Here is a 17,433-nt window from a genome sequence, read left to right on the forward strand (position 1 = left end):
ACCTCGCAACTCTGTGAGCGCGGTCGATAACAGGTTTAGTATGCAAACCTTCAGCACCGAAAATTTCCCACAATAATTTAGAGAAAAATTCAGTTAAATCACCAGACTCAACTTTTTCGGGGAACCCGATAATTCGCAAATTCTGTCTGCGAGATCGGTTTTCAAGATCAGTAATTTTAAACTTATACTGATCTAATGTTTTAACAGTCGAATGTACCTTCTTCTCCAGCGCTTCAATTGTACGTACTTTCTCGCAAATTAATTTTTCAAGAGTTGTGATCTTATCTTCAGGCCGCTGAATATCTGATGCCTGTGATTGAAGCTTAGTATCAAGCAATCCAACAGCTCCTTCGAGTTCAGATATTTTCGTGGTAAGCTTATTTTCCAAACTTGCCAGTTTACTTTCCAATTTACTTTCTAGCCTGCTTTCCAAACTTGCAAGTTTAGCATCCAGAAGATGAGAAATAGCGTCGATGGATAAAGGATCCTTAGACAATTTCTTGCTTGTAGCCATTTTAAGTTTGACAAGATTAAATCAAATATTGTTTTAGGAAAAAAAAAGTTAATCAAAAGTATCAACTCATATGATTAGGTTCGAAAAGATTTGATTAAAGGGTGATTATAGTTGAAAAGATGAAGAGCGCCTAAAAGTCTTGAAACTCCACCCTCACAGAGCATGAATCACACATCTGACTACACAGAAGAACATAAATTGAGATACGATTAGCACTTGGCACCTCAAACCTACTCCAGTTCAATATGATCACAGTATTATCTTACTCTGACTCTCCGCTAAGAGGACAACCCTCTACTCCGCTAATAGCCAAAAACTTTGCACGTCACAATGAAATGCCATCACTGCAAATCAGAGAAACTTTAATGAGATTCATCTTCTTACAAGAAGCCACAAAACAAAGAAATAGAATTCATGAAAAACCCACACCACAAAGGCATACGTCTAAGTGGGAAAAGAACAAACTGTGCAAACATAAGGAAAGCAAACAAAGTCCACAGAACATGAACAGCAGAGTCCCTGAAAGTCAGTCCACATCCATGTTGTCAGTTCAACGCTGCAGCCAGTCCAGGAGTCCAGTGGCTGCAGGCCACAGCTACAGTACCAGGTTTCGCACTGAGGCGAGTGCCGATGGCTGCAGGGTCAGTTTAGCGCTGAAGCAAATAAAGGCTCTCAGAGAAGTGAGAGGAACACCGGTCCTCCACCCTTGGCCTCAACACCTTAATCTTTTTAATCTGGCTTGGCATTCTATCAGCCAAATATCAGTTCATTATCCACTCCTGGGTGCAGGCCCCACCACTTCAGTCTGCTCCATCTACAGTTGATGCAGCCATACGTGCATTCTTGAGAGTCCAATTCGACAAATATTTCAGGATACCATAAAAACACTAGGTCATACAGATGGTTCAAAAGCACACCTCCAGCAGGAAATTAAAGGCTAAATCAAGATGTACAAAAAAGCTGGATGAACTCAGCAGGTCGGGCAGCATCCGTTGACTGCTCCTTTCAACAGATGCTGCCCGACCTGCTGAGTTCATCCAGCTTTTTTGTACATCTTGATTTGACCACAGCATCTGCAGTGTACCTTGTGTTTGTTAATTATAGGCTAAAGATGTCAGTGATCACCGCCGCAAAAAAGTGTATTTAGTATGCAAAGCATCAGTCTCACCAGTGTAATCTTTGCAATGCCAATGCATTTAATTAATAAGAGCAAAAGAACTTTAAACTGCATAAGTCTTATTATCACAATATTAGCTTTCAGTAATGATACCTGACTTTAAAGGTATTGTAGCTCTCCATCAAATGAGTACAGCAACTAAAGGCCCACTTGAACATAATAGAACTCTGTTCAAGAATTCAGTGTGCGGTTGCTCAAAATGTATACACAATGTCAAAAGCAGAGATCACACAACCAAGGACTGCTGAAGTACTCCCATGCCATTCAGGATGGAAGCAATTTCAGGATCGGTTCCTGGTGCAGTGTTGACTCAGTGACAAGTACAGCCAGAGAAAATCCTGTCTAACACAAATGTGTGCTAGTAGTATTTATTTCAATTAATCATTGGGTAAGGTCTGAACCCTCCTGAAATAGGCACTAACAACAAGGTCTCAACACTTAGACCAGCATCAACAATGTTCTTTTGTTGTCTCTTTACTGTTAAAGTTTAAGTTCTGAATAAATAAACTAAATTATTAGCACTTACTCAAATAAATATATGTTACTTACCCTAAATCTGTCATACCATCTATGAACTCTTGTTTCGAGAATTCACATTGTGTGGCTGCTCGAAATTTCCATGCAATGACCAGCACACTGATACTAGCTGGATCCAATCCTAAATCATCGCAGAACTGTTGAATACCATCTATTCCTATTTTATTTTCATCCTGCGGATCTGAAAGTAAATAAAAATACACATATAAGCAGAAGTTATTTTTCAGAAAGGATTGCTATATTATTTGACCCAGTAGTCTGAGAATTCTGCTTTTGCTTCAGCAGATAACCTTACTTCCTCAACCAAAACTCAACATGCACTATTATGTCCAGAAAGATACTACAATACCCCATTTTCCAAACATTCACTTTATGACACCTTGCTGTTACGAAAGACCTACATTAGTACCGTTTTCGCTAACAGAAGGTGTTTTCACTGTTACAATAAAAGGCAGCACGCAAAAAGGCAGTGCGCGCCCCGAGCACCCAAGCTCCTCCCCCAGAACTGCATTCTAGCCAGCATTGCTTAAACACATCCCTGTGAGCATCTATGCTTTATGTCGATTTATTTTGTTCATCCATTAGCAAGATGAGTTCTCAGGTATCAGAAAAGCCTAAAAGAGCTTGAAAGGATGTTATACTTAGCGTAAAACTAGACATAATTAAGTGTTTCGATCGTGGTGAACGAAGTAAGAACACAGTGAGTTTGGCTAAGGAGGCTGGGTTTGTGGAAGTTGACGAAGATGATGATGAAGAGGTTTTGGCATCCCATGACCAACAACTGATATGAAGAGCTGATGCAATTGGAAGAAAGGATAACAATCACAACTGAAAGCAGCAGCCAATGGCCTGAAAGTGAAGTCATCCAGGAACTGAACATGAAGCAACTGCATAAGATTTTCGCTGCAATTGACAATGCTGCAATCATTGCACTGCAAAACATGACTAATTTTGAAAGGGTACGTAAATTTAGAGCATATTTGCAGGATGGTTTGAGTGCTTACAAAGAACTGTATAATAGAAAAATGCGCAAGGCTAAGCAGTCAAGCATACTGTCATCTGTCAAGCCTTCCACATCAGCCACAGCAGACAACGAACCTCGGCCTTCGACATCGAGGCAGGCAGACATAGAAGGTGACCTGCCTGCCCTTATGGAAACAGACGACGATGAGATGACACCCCAGTCTCCTCTACCTCCCACCACCCCAACCTTTGACAATTCAACCTAACACCATCATCAGTGTGCTCGCTGTCTTCCCGATTCCGATAAGTGAAACTACACTGTACATAAATTATTTCAACTTTATATAGGCTGTGTATTTTTGTGTTATTTGGTAGCTTCATAGTTTAAAGGTTACTGGAGAGAGTGCTCCTGCCGAGAGCGCTTGCGTAAGATTTGCGCCACGCTGGACAGTGCTGCAATGATTGCAGAGAAGTATTTCTACTTTATATAGGCTGTGTATTTATTATATCATTCCTGCTTTTACTATATATTACTGTTATTTTAGGTTTTGTGTTATTTGGCATGATTCGGTAGGTTATTTTTTGGGTCTGCAATCGCTCACAAATTTTTCCCATACAAGTAGATGGTAATTGCTTCTTCACTTTATGACATTTCGGCTTACGAACCGTTTCACAGGAATGTTCGACCTTCGGATAGCGGGGGGAATCTGTACTTCACAAGACTGTAATTAAGCAAACTTCTTCACCGAGCCCCCTAAGATATCAGGAGCCTGGTCAAAGATGTAGATAAGGACAATCTTACAGGAATCATAGCAAGGATGCAGAAAGCTTTATGGAGAGAATTTCAGTGCTTCAGTGGAATACAAGGTACAAAAAGAAAACCAATAAAAATGGACTAAGGACAGAAATCTGAAGAATAGGGTTGGCAGATGCTACAGTAACAGGAATAAAGTAGCTACTCATCTTACAACAACCCAAAACAGTTGCAACAATTTAATACACAATAGTGAATGCATTTTAAAATTAATTCCATGTACACAACATTAAAATACAAAGTAAAATAAGATACAATATTAGAGCAAGTTCTATGTTTTTAGTTGACAATTTATCAGCAGTTTAATACATTGATCAACCTACAAAAAAAAGGCACTATGTAGATTCTGATTTCTACAACACTACATACAAAAACAACTGATTATTTTCAGTGAACTGAAGTCTTACTATACAGCAAGACATTTCATACTAGGTGAAATAAAAATTAAATCATCCACCCATTCCAACTTGTTTAGATACTTCACAAAATCATTTTGATAGGCATGTTGCTGAAAGGAAAAATTCATTACAGAGTTTCACATCAAGGTCAAATGGCTATCTCCCCAAAACAAAAACAACAGGGAGCATGGAGAAAGAATTATGGTGAATTAATGTCAGGTTACCTGCAGGAAAAGGGGAATGCAAGATTAAGTCTGAGAGAGGAAGAAAAACAATTCAACAATTCTAAAGTTTTGGACACCACACTATCTGCAGATTCCAAAGTCTTGTTATTTTCTATTCCCCCCCCCCACCCCCCGTGTGAGAAGTTTAGTGGCATGGAAGCAATATAAATGTAATTGTAAAAATTGTTATTAAGTATCAACTACCTTCTTTCTTTTTCAATCTTTTTATTAAATTTCATATATAAAGAAAAACATAACATAATATTAAATAGGTTATAAATACACTAGGCTTGAAATTAAATTAGTAATAAGATAATATCTTATTAAAATATCAGCAAAAAAAATCGTACAATAATCGATCAAACCTATATTGATTATACATGAAAAAGAATAATCACCAAAAGAAAAAAAAGAAAACAAAAATGCAAGAAAAAATGTATATTAAAAAAAACCTAAACTAACATGGGCAATAATAACAGTTTATGTGTACATGATAGTGTCAAGAACTCCGGAACTTCATACCAGAATAAGAATAAAAAGAGAAAAGGTCTGGAAGAGGCCAAATTAATTCATATGAAAGTGTCGAATGAACGGTCCCCAAGTTTCTTCAAATTTAATTGATGGATCGAAAATAGTACTTCTAATTTTTTCTAAGCTCAAACAAGAAATAGTTTGAGAGAACCACTGAAAGGTGGTAGGAGGATTTACTTCTTTCCAATTGTGTAATATAGACCTTCTAGCCATTAAGGTTACAAAGGCGATCATTCGTCTAATTGAAGGGGAAAGTCGACTACCATCCTCATTTGGTATACCAAAAATTGCAGTGATAAAATGAGGTTGTAAATCAATATTCCAAACTGAGGAAATGGTAGCAAATATGTCCTTCCAATAGTTATATAAGGTGGGACATGACCAAAACATGTGGGTCAATGAGGCCACATCTGAATGACATATGTCACATTGAGGGTTAATATGAGAATAGAATCGAGCAAGCTTATCTTTAGATATATGAGCTCTATGTACGACCTAAAATTGTATTAAAGCATGTTTAGCACATATAGAAGAATTAACCATTTGTAGAATTTTTTCCCATTTTTCTGTTGATATATTATATTGAAGTTCTTTTTCCCATTCTTGTTTAATTCTGCCTGACATTTCTGGTTGTATCTTCATAATCATATTACAAATAAGAGCCACTAATCCCTTCTGACAAGGATTCAAGGTAAAATTCATGTCTGAAAAATCTATCAGAGTTGAATTGGGAAAGGATGGTAAAACTTTATATAAAAAATTTCTGATTTGTAAATATCTAAAAAAATAAGATTTAGGTAACTTAAATTTGTTGGAAAGTTGGTCAAAAGACATCAAACCACCTTCAGAAAAAAGATCACGAAAACATATTATACCTTTCCTTTTCCATATGCTAAAGGCTTGATCTGTTAAAGAAGGTTTAAAAAAGTTAAATAAGATAGGGCTGTCAAGAACAAAGTTTTTCAGAGTAAAAAAACTTATGAAATTGAAACCAAATTCGTAATGTGTGTTTGACAATAGGGTTGGATATCTGTTTATTGAATTTGACTGAATCAGCAGGAAGAGAAGAACCAAGAACAGAGAATAAAGAATATCCTTGTGCATCATTACATTCTAAATTTACCCACTGTGGGCACAATGGTGAATCCAAATCTAGTTTCCAATATATTAAGTTTCGAATATTATTCGCCCAATAGTAAAATCTGAAGTTAGGTAAAGCTAAACCACCATCTTTTTTAGATTTCTGTAACTGTTTTTACTTAACCTGGGGTTTTTGTTTTGCCACACAAATGAAGAAATTTTTGAATCTATGTTATCAAAAAAAGATTTAGGAATAAAAATTGGTAAAGCTTGAAATAAATATAAAAATTTCAGTAAAATCATCATTTTAATAGCATTAATCCGACCAACCAATGATAAGGATAAGGCTGACCATCTAGTAGTAGGTTGTTGAATTTGATGAAGCATAGGTAAAAAAATTCAATCTGAATAAATCTTTATATTTCTTGGTAATTTTTATACCTAAATAAATAAAGTTATCAGTAACAACTTTAAATGGTATCCTGTCATTCAATAAAGTTTGCGCATTTAAAGGGAATAATTCACTCTTATCCAAATTTAATTTATAACCAGAGAAACTACCAAATTGAACCAATAAGGATAGAATAGCGGGAATAGACCTATCAGGATCAGAAATATATAACAAGAAGTCATCAGCATAAAGTGATAACTTATATAACTTCTCATTACGGGTAATACCAAAAATATTAGGAGATTCACGAATAGCAATGGCTAGAGGTTCTAATGCAATATTAAATAATAAAGGACTTAAGGGACAACCTTGTCTCGTACCACGAGATAATTGAAAAAAATAGGATCTATGATTATTTGTAAGAACAGAAGCAACAGGTTTATAATATATTAATTTAATCCATGATATAAAATTAGAACTAAAATTAAAATTTTTCAAGGCATGAAATAAGTATATCCATTCAACTCTATCAAAAGCTTTTTCAGCATCTAATGAAATAACACATTCTGGGGTTCTGGGTGAAGAAGTATAGATTACATTAATCAATTTTCTAACATTGAAAAAGGAATACCGGTTCTTAATAAAACCAGTTTGATCTTCTGAAATAATCTGTGATAGTATCTTTTCTAACCTAATAGCTAAAATTTTTGTAAGAATCTTAGAGTCTACATTTAATAGCGATATAGGGCAATAGGATGCACATAAAGTAGGATCCTTATCTTTTTTAAGAATTAGAGAGATAGTAGCTTCATAAAAAGACTGGGGTAATCTCTTCTTAGTAAATGCATCATTAAAGATTTCACATAACCAAGGGGAAAGCAAAGAAAAAAAGTTTTTAAAAATTCTATAATATAACCATCAGGACCAGGAGCTTTCCCTGAATTCATTGATGAGATAGCCTCTCCTACTTCAGCCATAGAAATAGGAGCATCAAACAAACTCCGATCTTCAACTGTCAGTTTGGGAATATTCAAATTATTAAAAAAATTATCCACCATGGACAGATCGCCATCAAATTTTGATTGATATAAAGATTTATAAAAATCTTGGAAAGTATTATTAATTTCTTTATGATCAGTAGTCAAATTACCGTCTTGTTTACGAATTTTAATAATTTGTCGCTTAGTCGAAACAGCTTTTAATTGGTTAGCTAACAATTTACCAGTTCGATCACTATGAATAGAAAATTGAGCCCTGGTCTTAATTAATTGATTCTCAATTGTAAAAGATAATAATAAGCTATGTTCCATTTGAAGCTCAACTCTCTTCTTATAAAGTTCTTTGGTAGGAGTCACGGAATAAATCTTATCAATTTCTTTAATTTTATCCACCAATAAAGCTATATCTAGATATCTTTGTTTTCTTTTACCAACGGAATATGAGATAATTTGTCGACTGATAAAAGCCTTAAAAGAATCCCAAAGTATTCCTCTGTCAATCTCTTTGGTATAATTTGTTGAAAAAAACAAGTCAATTTGCTGTTCTATGAAGGTGATGAATTCTAGATCTTGAAGCAAAGTAGCGTTGAGTCTCCAAGATCTAGTATTAATGGAAGAGTCCGATATCTTAATAGATAACTTCAAAGGTGCATGATCCGAAATGGCAATAGAATCGTATTTACAATCAATAACATCTGTACATAAACGATGATAAATAAGGAAATAATCAATTCTAGAATAACTATGATATACATGTGAAAAAAACGAAAATTCTTTATCTTTAGGGTTCAGAAACCGCCGTATTTCAGTAATTCCCGAATCAACCATAAAGGAATTAATAAGTAAGGCTGATCTATTCGGAAGACTTCGAATAGGTTTAGATCTATCCATCAAAGGATTCAAACAACAATTGAAATCTCCACCCATTATCAACATATGTTCATTTAGATTAGAAAGGGAAGTAAATAAATGTTTAAAAAATTCAGGGCAGTCAAAGTTTGGAGCATAAATATTAATTAGAACCACTTTTCGATTAAAAAGTGAACCAGTTATCAACAACAATCTGCCCTGTGGATCAGAAATAATTTCATGATGTGTAAACGAAATTGAGGGGTCTATAAAAATAGACACATCCCTAATTTTGGCAGTACAATTTGAGTAAAATTGTTGACCCCTCCAGAACCTAAAAAAGCATTGATTATCCTCCTTCCTAATATGGGTCTCCTGTGCAAAGATAATATTAGCATTTAGTCTACGGAATACTTTAAATGTTTTTTTTACGTTTAATCGGATGATTTAAACCATTAGTATTCCAAGAGATAAAATTAATAGACTTATCCATCATGCCAATATTAATTGTATATATCATAAAAGGTTAAAAAGACATATAACCCATAATTCAGGAAGAAGGAAAAATGATTCAGGAGCAACCGGAAAACATGACACCTCAACAATATTAATAATTTAAAGTCAGCCCATAAATTAAAAGCAAAAAAATAAAAAGTAAAAGCGTGAAAAAAGATCCCTACCCCTTCCCCCAAACCCTCGAAAAAAAGCCAAAGTATCAACTACCTTGGTGCCAAGATTAATCTGTACTTGTAGCTAATATCACAAAATTAGTTCTTCAAGCTAGAAATGAGGCCACCTATACATTTTGTGCATACTCATCCACCCCAACCCCAGCACAGATGATTCACATATCTCCCTCCCACTGCCCCTTCATCCAAAGCCAAAATAAAACTTGCAGTTTTCAAAAATCCTTCAAATTCAGTAAATGGATTGAGATATGTCAGACCTTCTGGTGCACATGTAAACATTTGTCACAGCACAAGATAGTAAGTGAAAGTAAAGCACTGGTATGCTACAAACTTGGATCAATGACAACATCTTGAAGCAATATGGTCACCACATAGCTATAAATAAGCTAAATCAGATAACAGGATTAGAATTCCACTGGCTGTAAGCATGCATCACCCAAAGGAAGGTAGCTGCAGTGGCTGGCTGTCAGGCATCTCAGCTACATATCTCTGTAAGAGCTCCCCAGCATAGTGTCCAAGGCCTGATCATCTTCAGCTACTTCATCAACGACCTTCCTTCAATCATTAATCACAACAAACAAGGATGTTCGCTGACGACTACACAATCTTCAGTATTATCCATGACTTCAGATAATGAAGGAGTCCACATACAAATGTAGCCAGTTCTGGATAATATGTAGGCCTGAGCTGATATTCTTTGTTACCCAGGTACCAGGCAACATTGATATCAAACAGAAGAAAATACAACCATCGCCCCATCTCATTCAATGGCATTACCATCACCAAATACCCCATCACAATCAACATTCTGGAAAGGTTACCGTTGACCAGAAACTGAAGTAGCTAAATGTACAATGTATCCATAAAAGTGGGTCAGTGGCTAGGAACCTTGTGGCAAGTGACTCACCTCTAACTCTCCACAGTCATCTACAAGGCTCAAGTTAGAAATGCAATGAAATGCTCACCACTTGCCTTAATAAACGGAGCTTCAGTAACATTCAATATCGATACTATCCAGGTGTGGCAAACTGAGGACCTGCACAAAAAATTCTAATGGAATGCAGCATACACTGATGCCCTTCAACATTTTAAACCTACCCATAATAGAATACATATTGATCATCTTGATGCCAACTAGACAGCGGCAAGAACACATGATATTGGATGATACATTTTGAAATCCTTTCAGACTAGGTGCACAAATCAGTACAGAATTTGATATGTAAACAGCTCGACCAGTTAGGATTGGCTTCGCTCTTATATTCTTCTGTCATTTGTGAGTGAATACTGGACATTCAGTGATAACGATAAATACTCCATGTAGTTCAGCACCTCATGATTATTCATGCAGACATTGTTTTCAGTGATGAACGACGTCCACACTAGACCGGATAATTTTGAAAATGCCTGTTTCGCGTAAAAACGATGTGTCCACACCAAGCGTTTTTGAAAATACCTCTGCCCACATTAAAACAGGTATTTGGGAGAATCTCCTCCTACTGGGCATGCGCAGGACACATCTACAGAAAACAAGCAACATGTTTGGTGTCGAATCTCGCAGAGAAAATGCACGTTGGTGCAGTTACAGACTAGAAATTTTTTTTTAAAAGAAATTGCCAAACAACGGACAGCTGTTGGCTCTCACGCGGGAGGACTTAAAACTAAATAAAAACAAATACTGGAGCCTACGGAGACAACCAACAGGGAGTTCACAGACAGTATGACCTGACTGACAACGAACACTGAAAAACTGACCAACTCTGTTGCATTAATAAAGCAACTTGTTCAATGTATAAAACATGTCTGCATCAGTGTTATCTTGTATTTCCATACAATGTTACAGTAGGCTGTCACACTTCTATTGTCAGAGAAGTACTTGCATAAATAGGTAAACCACATTCATACAAGCAAGGACAGAAAATAGGGCAAAGTGAGTATACTTATTTATTCAGTAAGTTATGGGTCAAAGTATTTGGTGAGTACATTTCTAACTCTAACAACACACTTCGTCAGGACGAAGGGTCTTGGCCCGAAACGTCGACAGTGCTTCTCCTTATAGATGCTGCCTGGCCTGCTGTGTTCCACCAGCATTTTGTATGTGTTGTTTGAATTTCCAGCATCTGCAGATTTCCTCGTGTTTGACATTTCTATCTCTTCTGGCTTCAGTCTCATTGCTCTGTTCTGAAATTGTTAGGTTGTATGTGGGTTGTGTTCAAGAAAACAATGAAATGCCACCATCTGTTCCGGCACGTCATGACAGCGTTTCTGGAAATCTCCGGTTACCCCATCCACACTACTCTTGCCCAAGCGGCATTTTCAAATTTACACACTCTGGAAGGCGTTTTAGAAAAACTCCATTTTCAGGAGAGGAAAGCACCATTTCAGTGTGGACGGAGGGTCAAAACAAAGAGAAAAAGCTTCGGTTACGGATTTATCCGGTCTAGTGTGGACGTAGCCTGATTCAAGTCCGATTATCAAGAGTAGGCTAGTGCTATATGCATAGCTCTCAAAACAATCAATTACAAGCAGATATTCGTCATTAGTGCAGCAACATCGGTCTCACTGAGTAAAACATGTTTATTGCCCTTTCTTTGATTATTTTACGAATATGCAGCAAAGTTTATAAGTTCATGCTCACATTTCTAGTGAGGAACAACAACCATTTAGAAATGTGATTTTTTTTTTAATCATCTCTTTTGAAAGACTAGTATTAATCATTTTGACAGGTTTTCTAAAATGTTTCAAGTTTTTAATCTGTTATACTTTTAATAGTAAATCTATAAATAAGCTAATTCTTTACCTTATAACATTCCATAATTATCATTACTAATTCATCAATGATAATTTCTGCTCAAAGTTATCACGGCACACAAGACATCTGAAAAGATTACTGCCAATATGAACCCACACACACTTCGCCATCCTTGATATAGCACATAACAAACTGCATGATAGGCATCTTATCTACAACTACTAACCCCAGCAATGAGAAACAAAAGCAACAGTTTGTACCATCTACAGAATGTAGTACAGCAACTCAGATGACACCTTCCAGCTACAAATTCCACCAGCTAGAAGGACAATGGCAGCAAAAGCACAGGAGCACCAGCACTCAAAGTTGCCTTCTAAGCCACACCCTATTTTGACTTGGAAATATATTGTCATTCCTTCACTGTCACTGTGTCAAAAATCACCAACAGCATTGTCTGTAAACCTAAGCTAGAAGGGTTGCAGCAGTTCAAGGAGGAGCTCACTGCCACTTCCTCAAGTGCAAATCGTGATTTGGGCAATTAACTGTCGGCTCCGCCTGCAAACTCAACATCCCTTGAATTTTTTTTAAATCAGAATAAATTACTTGCAAAGATAAAAGCTGGAGTAATTCTGGTATGTTCTTAGCTGTTTTAGGAATTCAGTCACAGAAGTCCATAACTGTATAAGATACCAAAATAATTTATCATTTGCATTGGCCATTAATGCATACTTCACCTATAAAAGTCACCACTTTAAAAATAATCTAATGGTCATCAATGCCCCAGGATTCTGCATCTTTGACATAGCTGCCCATCAAAATTATAGAACTGTGAACTTCAGGAACAAGTACATCTAAGAATGCCTGAACAACTTCCTTTCATCTGAAGATATTAAAATTGCAAGTATTGCAGAAGTGTCAGAGTTGTTTCCCATACTTCCTTAAAATCACACTTTATATTGATAATCTGTAAATTTGCTGAATCACTGTAAGCCACAATAAATATCTGGGAAATGAGGAAGATCTTCCACTTAAAATTCAGATCTAGCAGTTTTTATGCAGTTATCTCCACAGGAGCTCACCAAGTTCCACTGCACAGGATACTGGTACTGCATTGGTGGACTCCTGTGAAGTCCAACAGAGCAGTTCAAGTATCCCGCTAATTTACAGTTGTTCAACATTAGCACTGCGTCTACTGAATCTGTTCCAGGTACCCTAATCTATTGACAATGGAGGAATGGTTACAGATAAAATGCGTACCTTTGTATTTAAGTTAGGCTACATCCACACTATGCCGGATAAATCCGTAACCAAAGCTTTTTCATCTCCTGAAACCAGAGCTTTTCAAAAACGCTTTCCAAGGTGGATATTTTTGAAAACGCTACTGGGGCAGATCAGTGCGGATTGCATAACCGGAGACTTCTGAAAACGCTATCAGATGGCAGCACGCTATTTCATTGTTTTCTTGAACGCAACCCAACAATTTCAGAACAGACAGCAACAAGACTGAAGCCAGAAGAGTTAGAAATGTACCCACCAAATACTTTGACCCTTAACTTACTGAATAAATAAGTATGCTGTCCTCACTTTGCCGTTTTCTGTCCTTGCTCGTATGAAGGTGGTTTACCTACTTATGCAAGTAATTCTCTGACAACAGATGTGTAATAGCCTAACGTAACATTGTATGGAAATACAAGATAACAATGATGCAGACATGTTTTATACATTTAACAAGGTGCTTTACTAATGCAACAGAGTTAGTCAGTTTTTCAATGTTTGTCCTCAGCCGGGTCAATCTGTCCGTGAACTCCCTGTCGGTTGCCGCTGTACGCTCCAGTATTTGTTTTTTTTAGTTTTAAGTTCTCCTGCGTGAGAACCAACAGCTGTCCGTCGTTTTAAGTTTTTCAAGTCTGTAACTACACAAACGTTCACTTTCACACTGAGATTCGACACCAAGCATGTTGCTTGTTTTCGGTAGATGTGTCCTGCGCATGCGCAGCAGGAGAAGATTCGCTGAAATCTCCATTTCAATGTGGATAGAGATATTTTCAAAAACGCATAGTGTGGACATCTATCATTTTTACGCAAAACCAGCGTTTTCAAAATTATCCGCTCTAGTGTGGATGTAGCCTTAGTTGTCAAAGACATTCAATCTCATTGACAGTTTTGGCAGTGCATGACCCCAGAAGCAGGGTTTCAATAACTGTCAAATTCATTCCAAGGACAGTACTGGGCACTCACAAGGCTGCTGTACTATGGTGGAAGTAAAAACTTGATCCAGCACAGGCCACCAGAGAATGTGTGTGATTATCTGGTACTGATTGGGGGGAAAAAATATCACACAAGCCCAACTGTGTAGCTATGTTTTTAACAGCTACAACCACCTATTCACAATCCAAAAGGCGTGCACACCCCAATTATAGTTCACTCGAGATATGCTAAGCAGTAAAATTCTTTAAAATATGCATTAAAATAGTAAGAACACAGTAAGCATAAATCAGGCAATACACCCCTTTGACAGGCAGTCAATAGTCTCTATGAAAACCACGGACTTCTTTTGAAAATAAGGTCTGTATCACAATCACTGCAAGTTCACATTGTCAAAATGTCGATAAGCATCTCTATGAAAGGATGAGATTTCCCATTCTCCTACAATCCAGTACTCCTCCTGAAATCACACTCACATTTTTTGTGTTTTGGAAAGTTAAGTTCTTTGTCCAATGATTCCAACAATCTAAACTGTCATTACAAATGTTAACGGACATTTTCACAGTGCATTTCACCGGCTGTCACTATTAAATGCTGTCACGGGATCTCTAGCGTTTCTCCTGGTGCGTCTCAAGGGGTTGTTCCCCAGACCCTCTTTTATCCTTACTCACGGGGTCTCAGATGTCAATCAGGTTGGGATGATGCAATCCCTCAACCAGCCCACTCTGGTCGTCCCCTGAGGGTTTCCAATGAATAGTACAGTACTCAATACACAACTCCGTCTCCAAGAGACAATAGCCATTATCAGTGGTTCCGTTTCACTGAGGCCAGGACACATTCCAAACCCTGTGTATTCTGCGTGTCTCCCTCTCTCATTTCCTGGGTCCCAGACCCAAATTAATAGCGATCTTGCGATTCTGAAAAAGGAGGGGACGACTTTGTACCCTTCAGCCCCTCAGAGTTGCGTCGCATTCGTAACATCAGTCATTCACGTCCACAGAAATAAGTTGCTGATGTGAAGAAAATAATTTTCTCATACATGTTATGTGAAACAAAAGTAAATAATTAAACAGATTTTATTTCAACTCTTTGTTTCTTCACACATGCAGGCTCCCATTTTGGAAAATCATGAATAGAACCATTTTCTAGGAAAATAATCTCTTGTATCATGGGTGTCACCAACAGTATGCACTTCTGAGTTTGTATCTGCAATGGATAAAATAGATAGTAAGCTGAGATTTATCAAATGAAAATCTGTAAGAAAAGGCAGCAAACCTCTCCCTTCAGCAGTAGAATTTCAAGTTCATTACACTACATAATATTTTAAGCAGATTTGCCGTGTGGTAGGTAAAGATTCACCTTTTCAAATCCACTATCATCAACTTGTTTATACTAAGCATTCCTGTTGAAGACTGTCTGCAGAGGCAGAACATTGTACAGTAAGATGTCACTACACATGCAGGCCAGAACAAGGACTGCCCACAAAACAGCTCCAAAAAATAAAAAGCCATGCTTCAGGTTTAGCCAAGTGTCATACATGCAGAGGACAGCGAATGCTTGTGAATTACTGTAACATTCAGAAAACATGGTAAACAAAAAAAAATCCTCAGAGATCTTAATTAAAATGATCAAAACATTATAGTATATTCAATTCATCTCCCTGCAGCACTGTATTCTAACAAAAATGGATGGGTTTGCGGTTCCAGCACAGGGTCAGAAGGTATGACATAACTGCGATGTTAGAGCATAGCCAGGAAATTGGCAGCAGAGCTCATCCAGCCAGTTAAAGGCTTTCATGCTCATGTGGGAGTACCAGTCATTTTACTTTAATAAGATATAATTTGTTAGCTGCTGTAATAAAACATCATAGCAAATATGAATAACAATAATATCAAAACATACAATTTTTGCAGTCAGTTTTTCTTATAAACATAAAAAGCTCTAACGTCAGTCACCTTTGAACTCATTATGAAAAACCCTACTAAATTTTATCCTTTAAAGCTTTCAGAGTAGGAGTCATCAGAATGCCATTGGTTTGTGAGATCAGAGCATAAAAACCTCACATAAGAGACGAAAGGTTAATGCTGCAGCTATATAGGACCCTGGTCAGCCCCCACTTGGGAGAACAGTGCTCAATACTAGTCGCCTCACTAGAGGAAGGACATCAAAACCATAGAAAGGGTGCAGAGGAGATTTAACAAGGATGCTGCCTGGATTGAGGAGCATGCCTTATGAGAATAGGTTGAGTGAACTTGGCCTTTTCTCCTTGGAGCGACGGAGGATGAGAGCTGACCTGATAGAGGTGTGCAAGGTAATGAGAGGCATTGATCATGTGAATAGTCAGAGGCTTTTCCTCAGGGCTGAAATGGCTAGCACAAGAGGGCATAGTTTTAAGGTGCTTGGAAGTAGGTACAGAGGAGATGTCAGAGGTAAATTTTAATTTATTTTTTAAAAACGCAGAATGTGGTGAGCGTGGGGAATGGGATGCCGACAGTGGTGGTGAAGGCAGAAATGATAGGGTCTTTTAAGAGACTGCTGGATGACTACATGGAGCTTAGAAAAATAGAGGGCTATGGGTAAAGCCTAGATAGTTATAAGGTAGGGACATGTTCGGCATAGCTTTGTGGGTCAAAGGGCCTGTATTGTGCTGAGGTTTTCTATGTTTCTATAAAATGGTTAAAAATAAACTTGCATTTATACAGCACCATTCATGATCTCTGAAGATCCCAAAGTACATTAAAGCCAAATGAACGTTTTTAAAATATATTCACTATTAGAAGGCAAGAACAATAGCAGTCTGCATACACAAGAACATCAATGCTATAACTGTCAGATGTGTTTCAGTGACATTAATGGATGGATAAATGCTTTCCTAGACGCAGTGAACAATGCCTTCAGAATTTTGCCCTAAGACCTTTCATGTCGATACTGACACATCTAATTTCAGCATCAATCTTCTTTGTACTCATTTCTGAAGCATTACCTGAACTTTGAAGTTTGGCTTGATGTCTTGGTTGTAAAACTACGGGTTTAGAATCAATCGAATGCGGGCAGAAGAGTGAACGCACAATACTAAGAAATTTAACATGATTTCACTGCCACGTACTGCATACACTGATGACTAGGCAACTTCAGAAACTACTATAAGTCAAACGCTTCAAAGTCTTCTACTGCTTGGAGAATGAACATCACATAAGCATTTAAGCACTTGTAATGCCCTGGTTAAGATTTCTACTGCTATGCTGTGAGGTAGTTTATATTAGCAGTTTTCTATAAAAGCTGTATGCCATGCTGGAAAGTGTGTTCTGGCT

At 37.2% G+C, this 17,433-nt stretch overlaps 1 protein-coding gene across 3 annotated transcripts in view; it reads right to left on the bottom strand.

The window, feature by feature from the left end:
- dcun1d1 (DCN1, defective in cullin neddylation 1, domain containing 1 (S. cerevisiae)) overlaps nt 1-17,433 on the bottom strand; it is an 80,524-nt gene that overhangs the window by 21,338 nt on the left and 41,753 nt on the right. For all 3 annotated transcript variants that reach the window (XM_059944887.1, XM_059944875.1, XM_059944881.1), the window contains one exon: nt 2,241-2,409. In XM_059944887.1, coding sequence (XP_059800870.1) covers nt 2,241-2,409 — 169 coding nt within the window. The remainder of the gene's footprint in view (nt 1-2,240; nt 2,410-17,433) is intronic.

Source organism: Hypanus sabinus, chromosome 2 (genome assembly GCF_030144855.1).
Source record: "Hypanus sabinus isolate sHypSab1 chromosome 2, sHypSab1.hap1, whole genome shotgun sequence".
In the NCBI taxonomy this organism is placed as follows: Eukaryota; Metazoa; Chordata; class Chondrichthyes; order Myliobatiformes; family Dasyatidae; genus Hypanus; species Hypanus sabinus.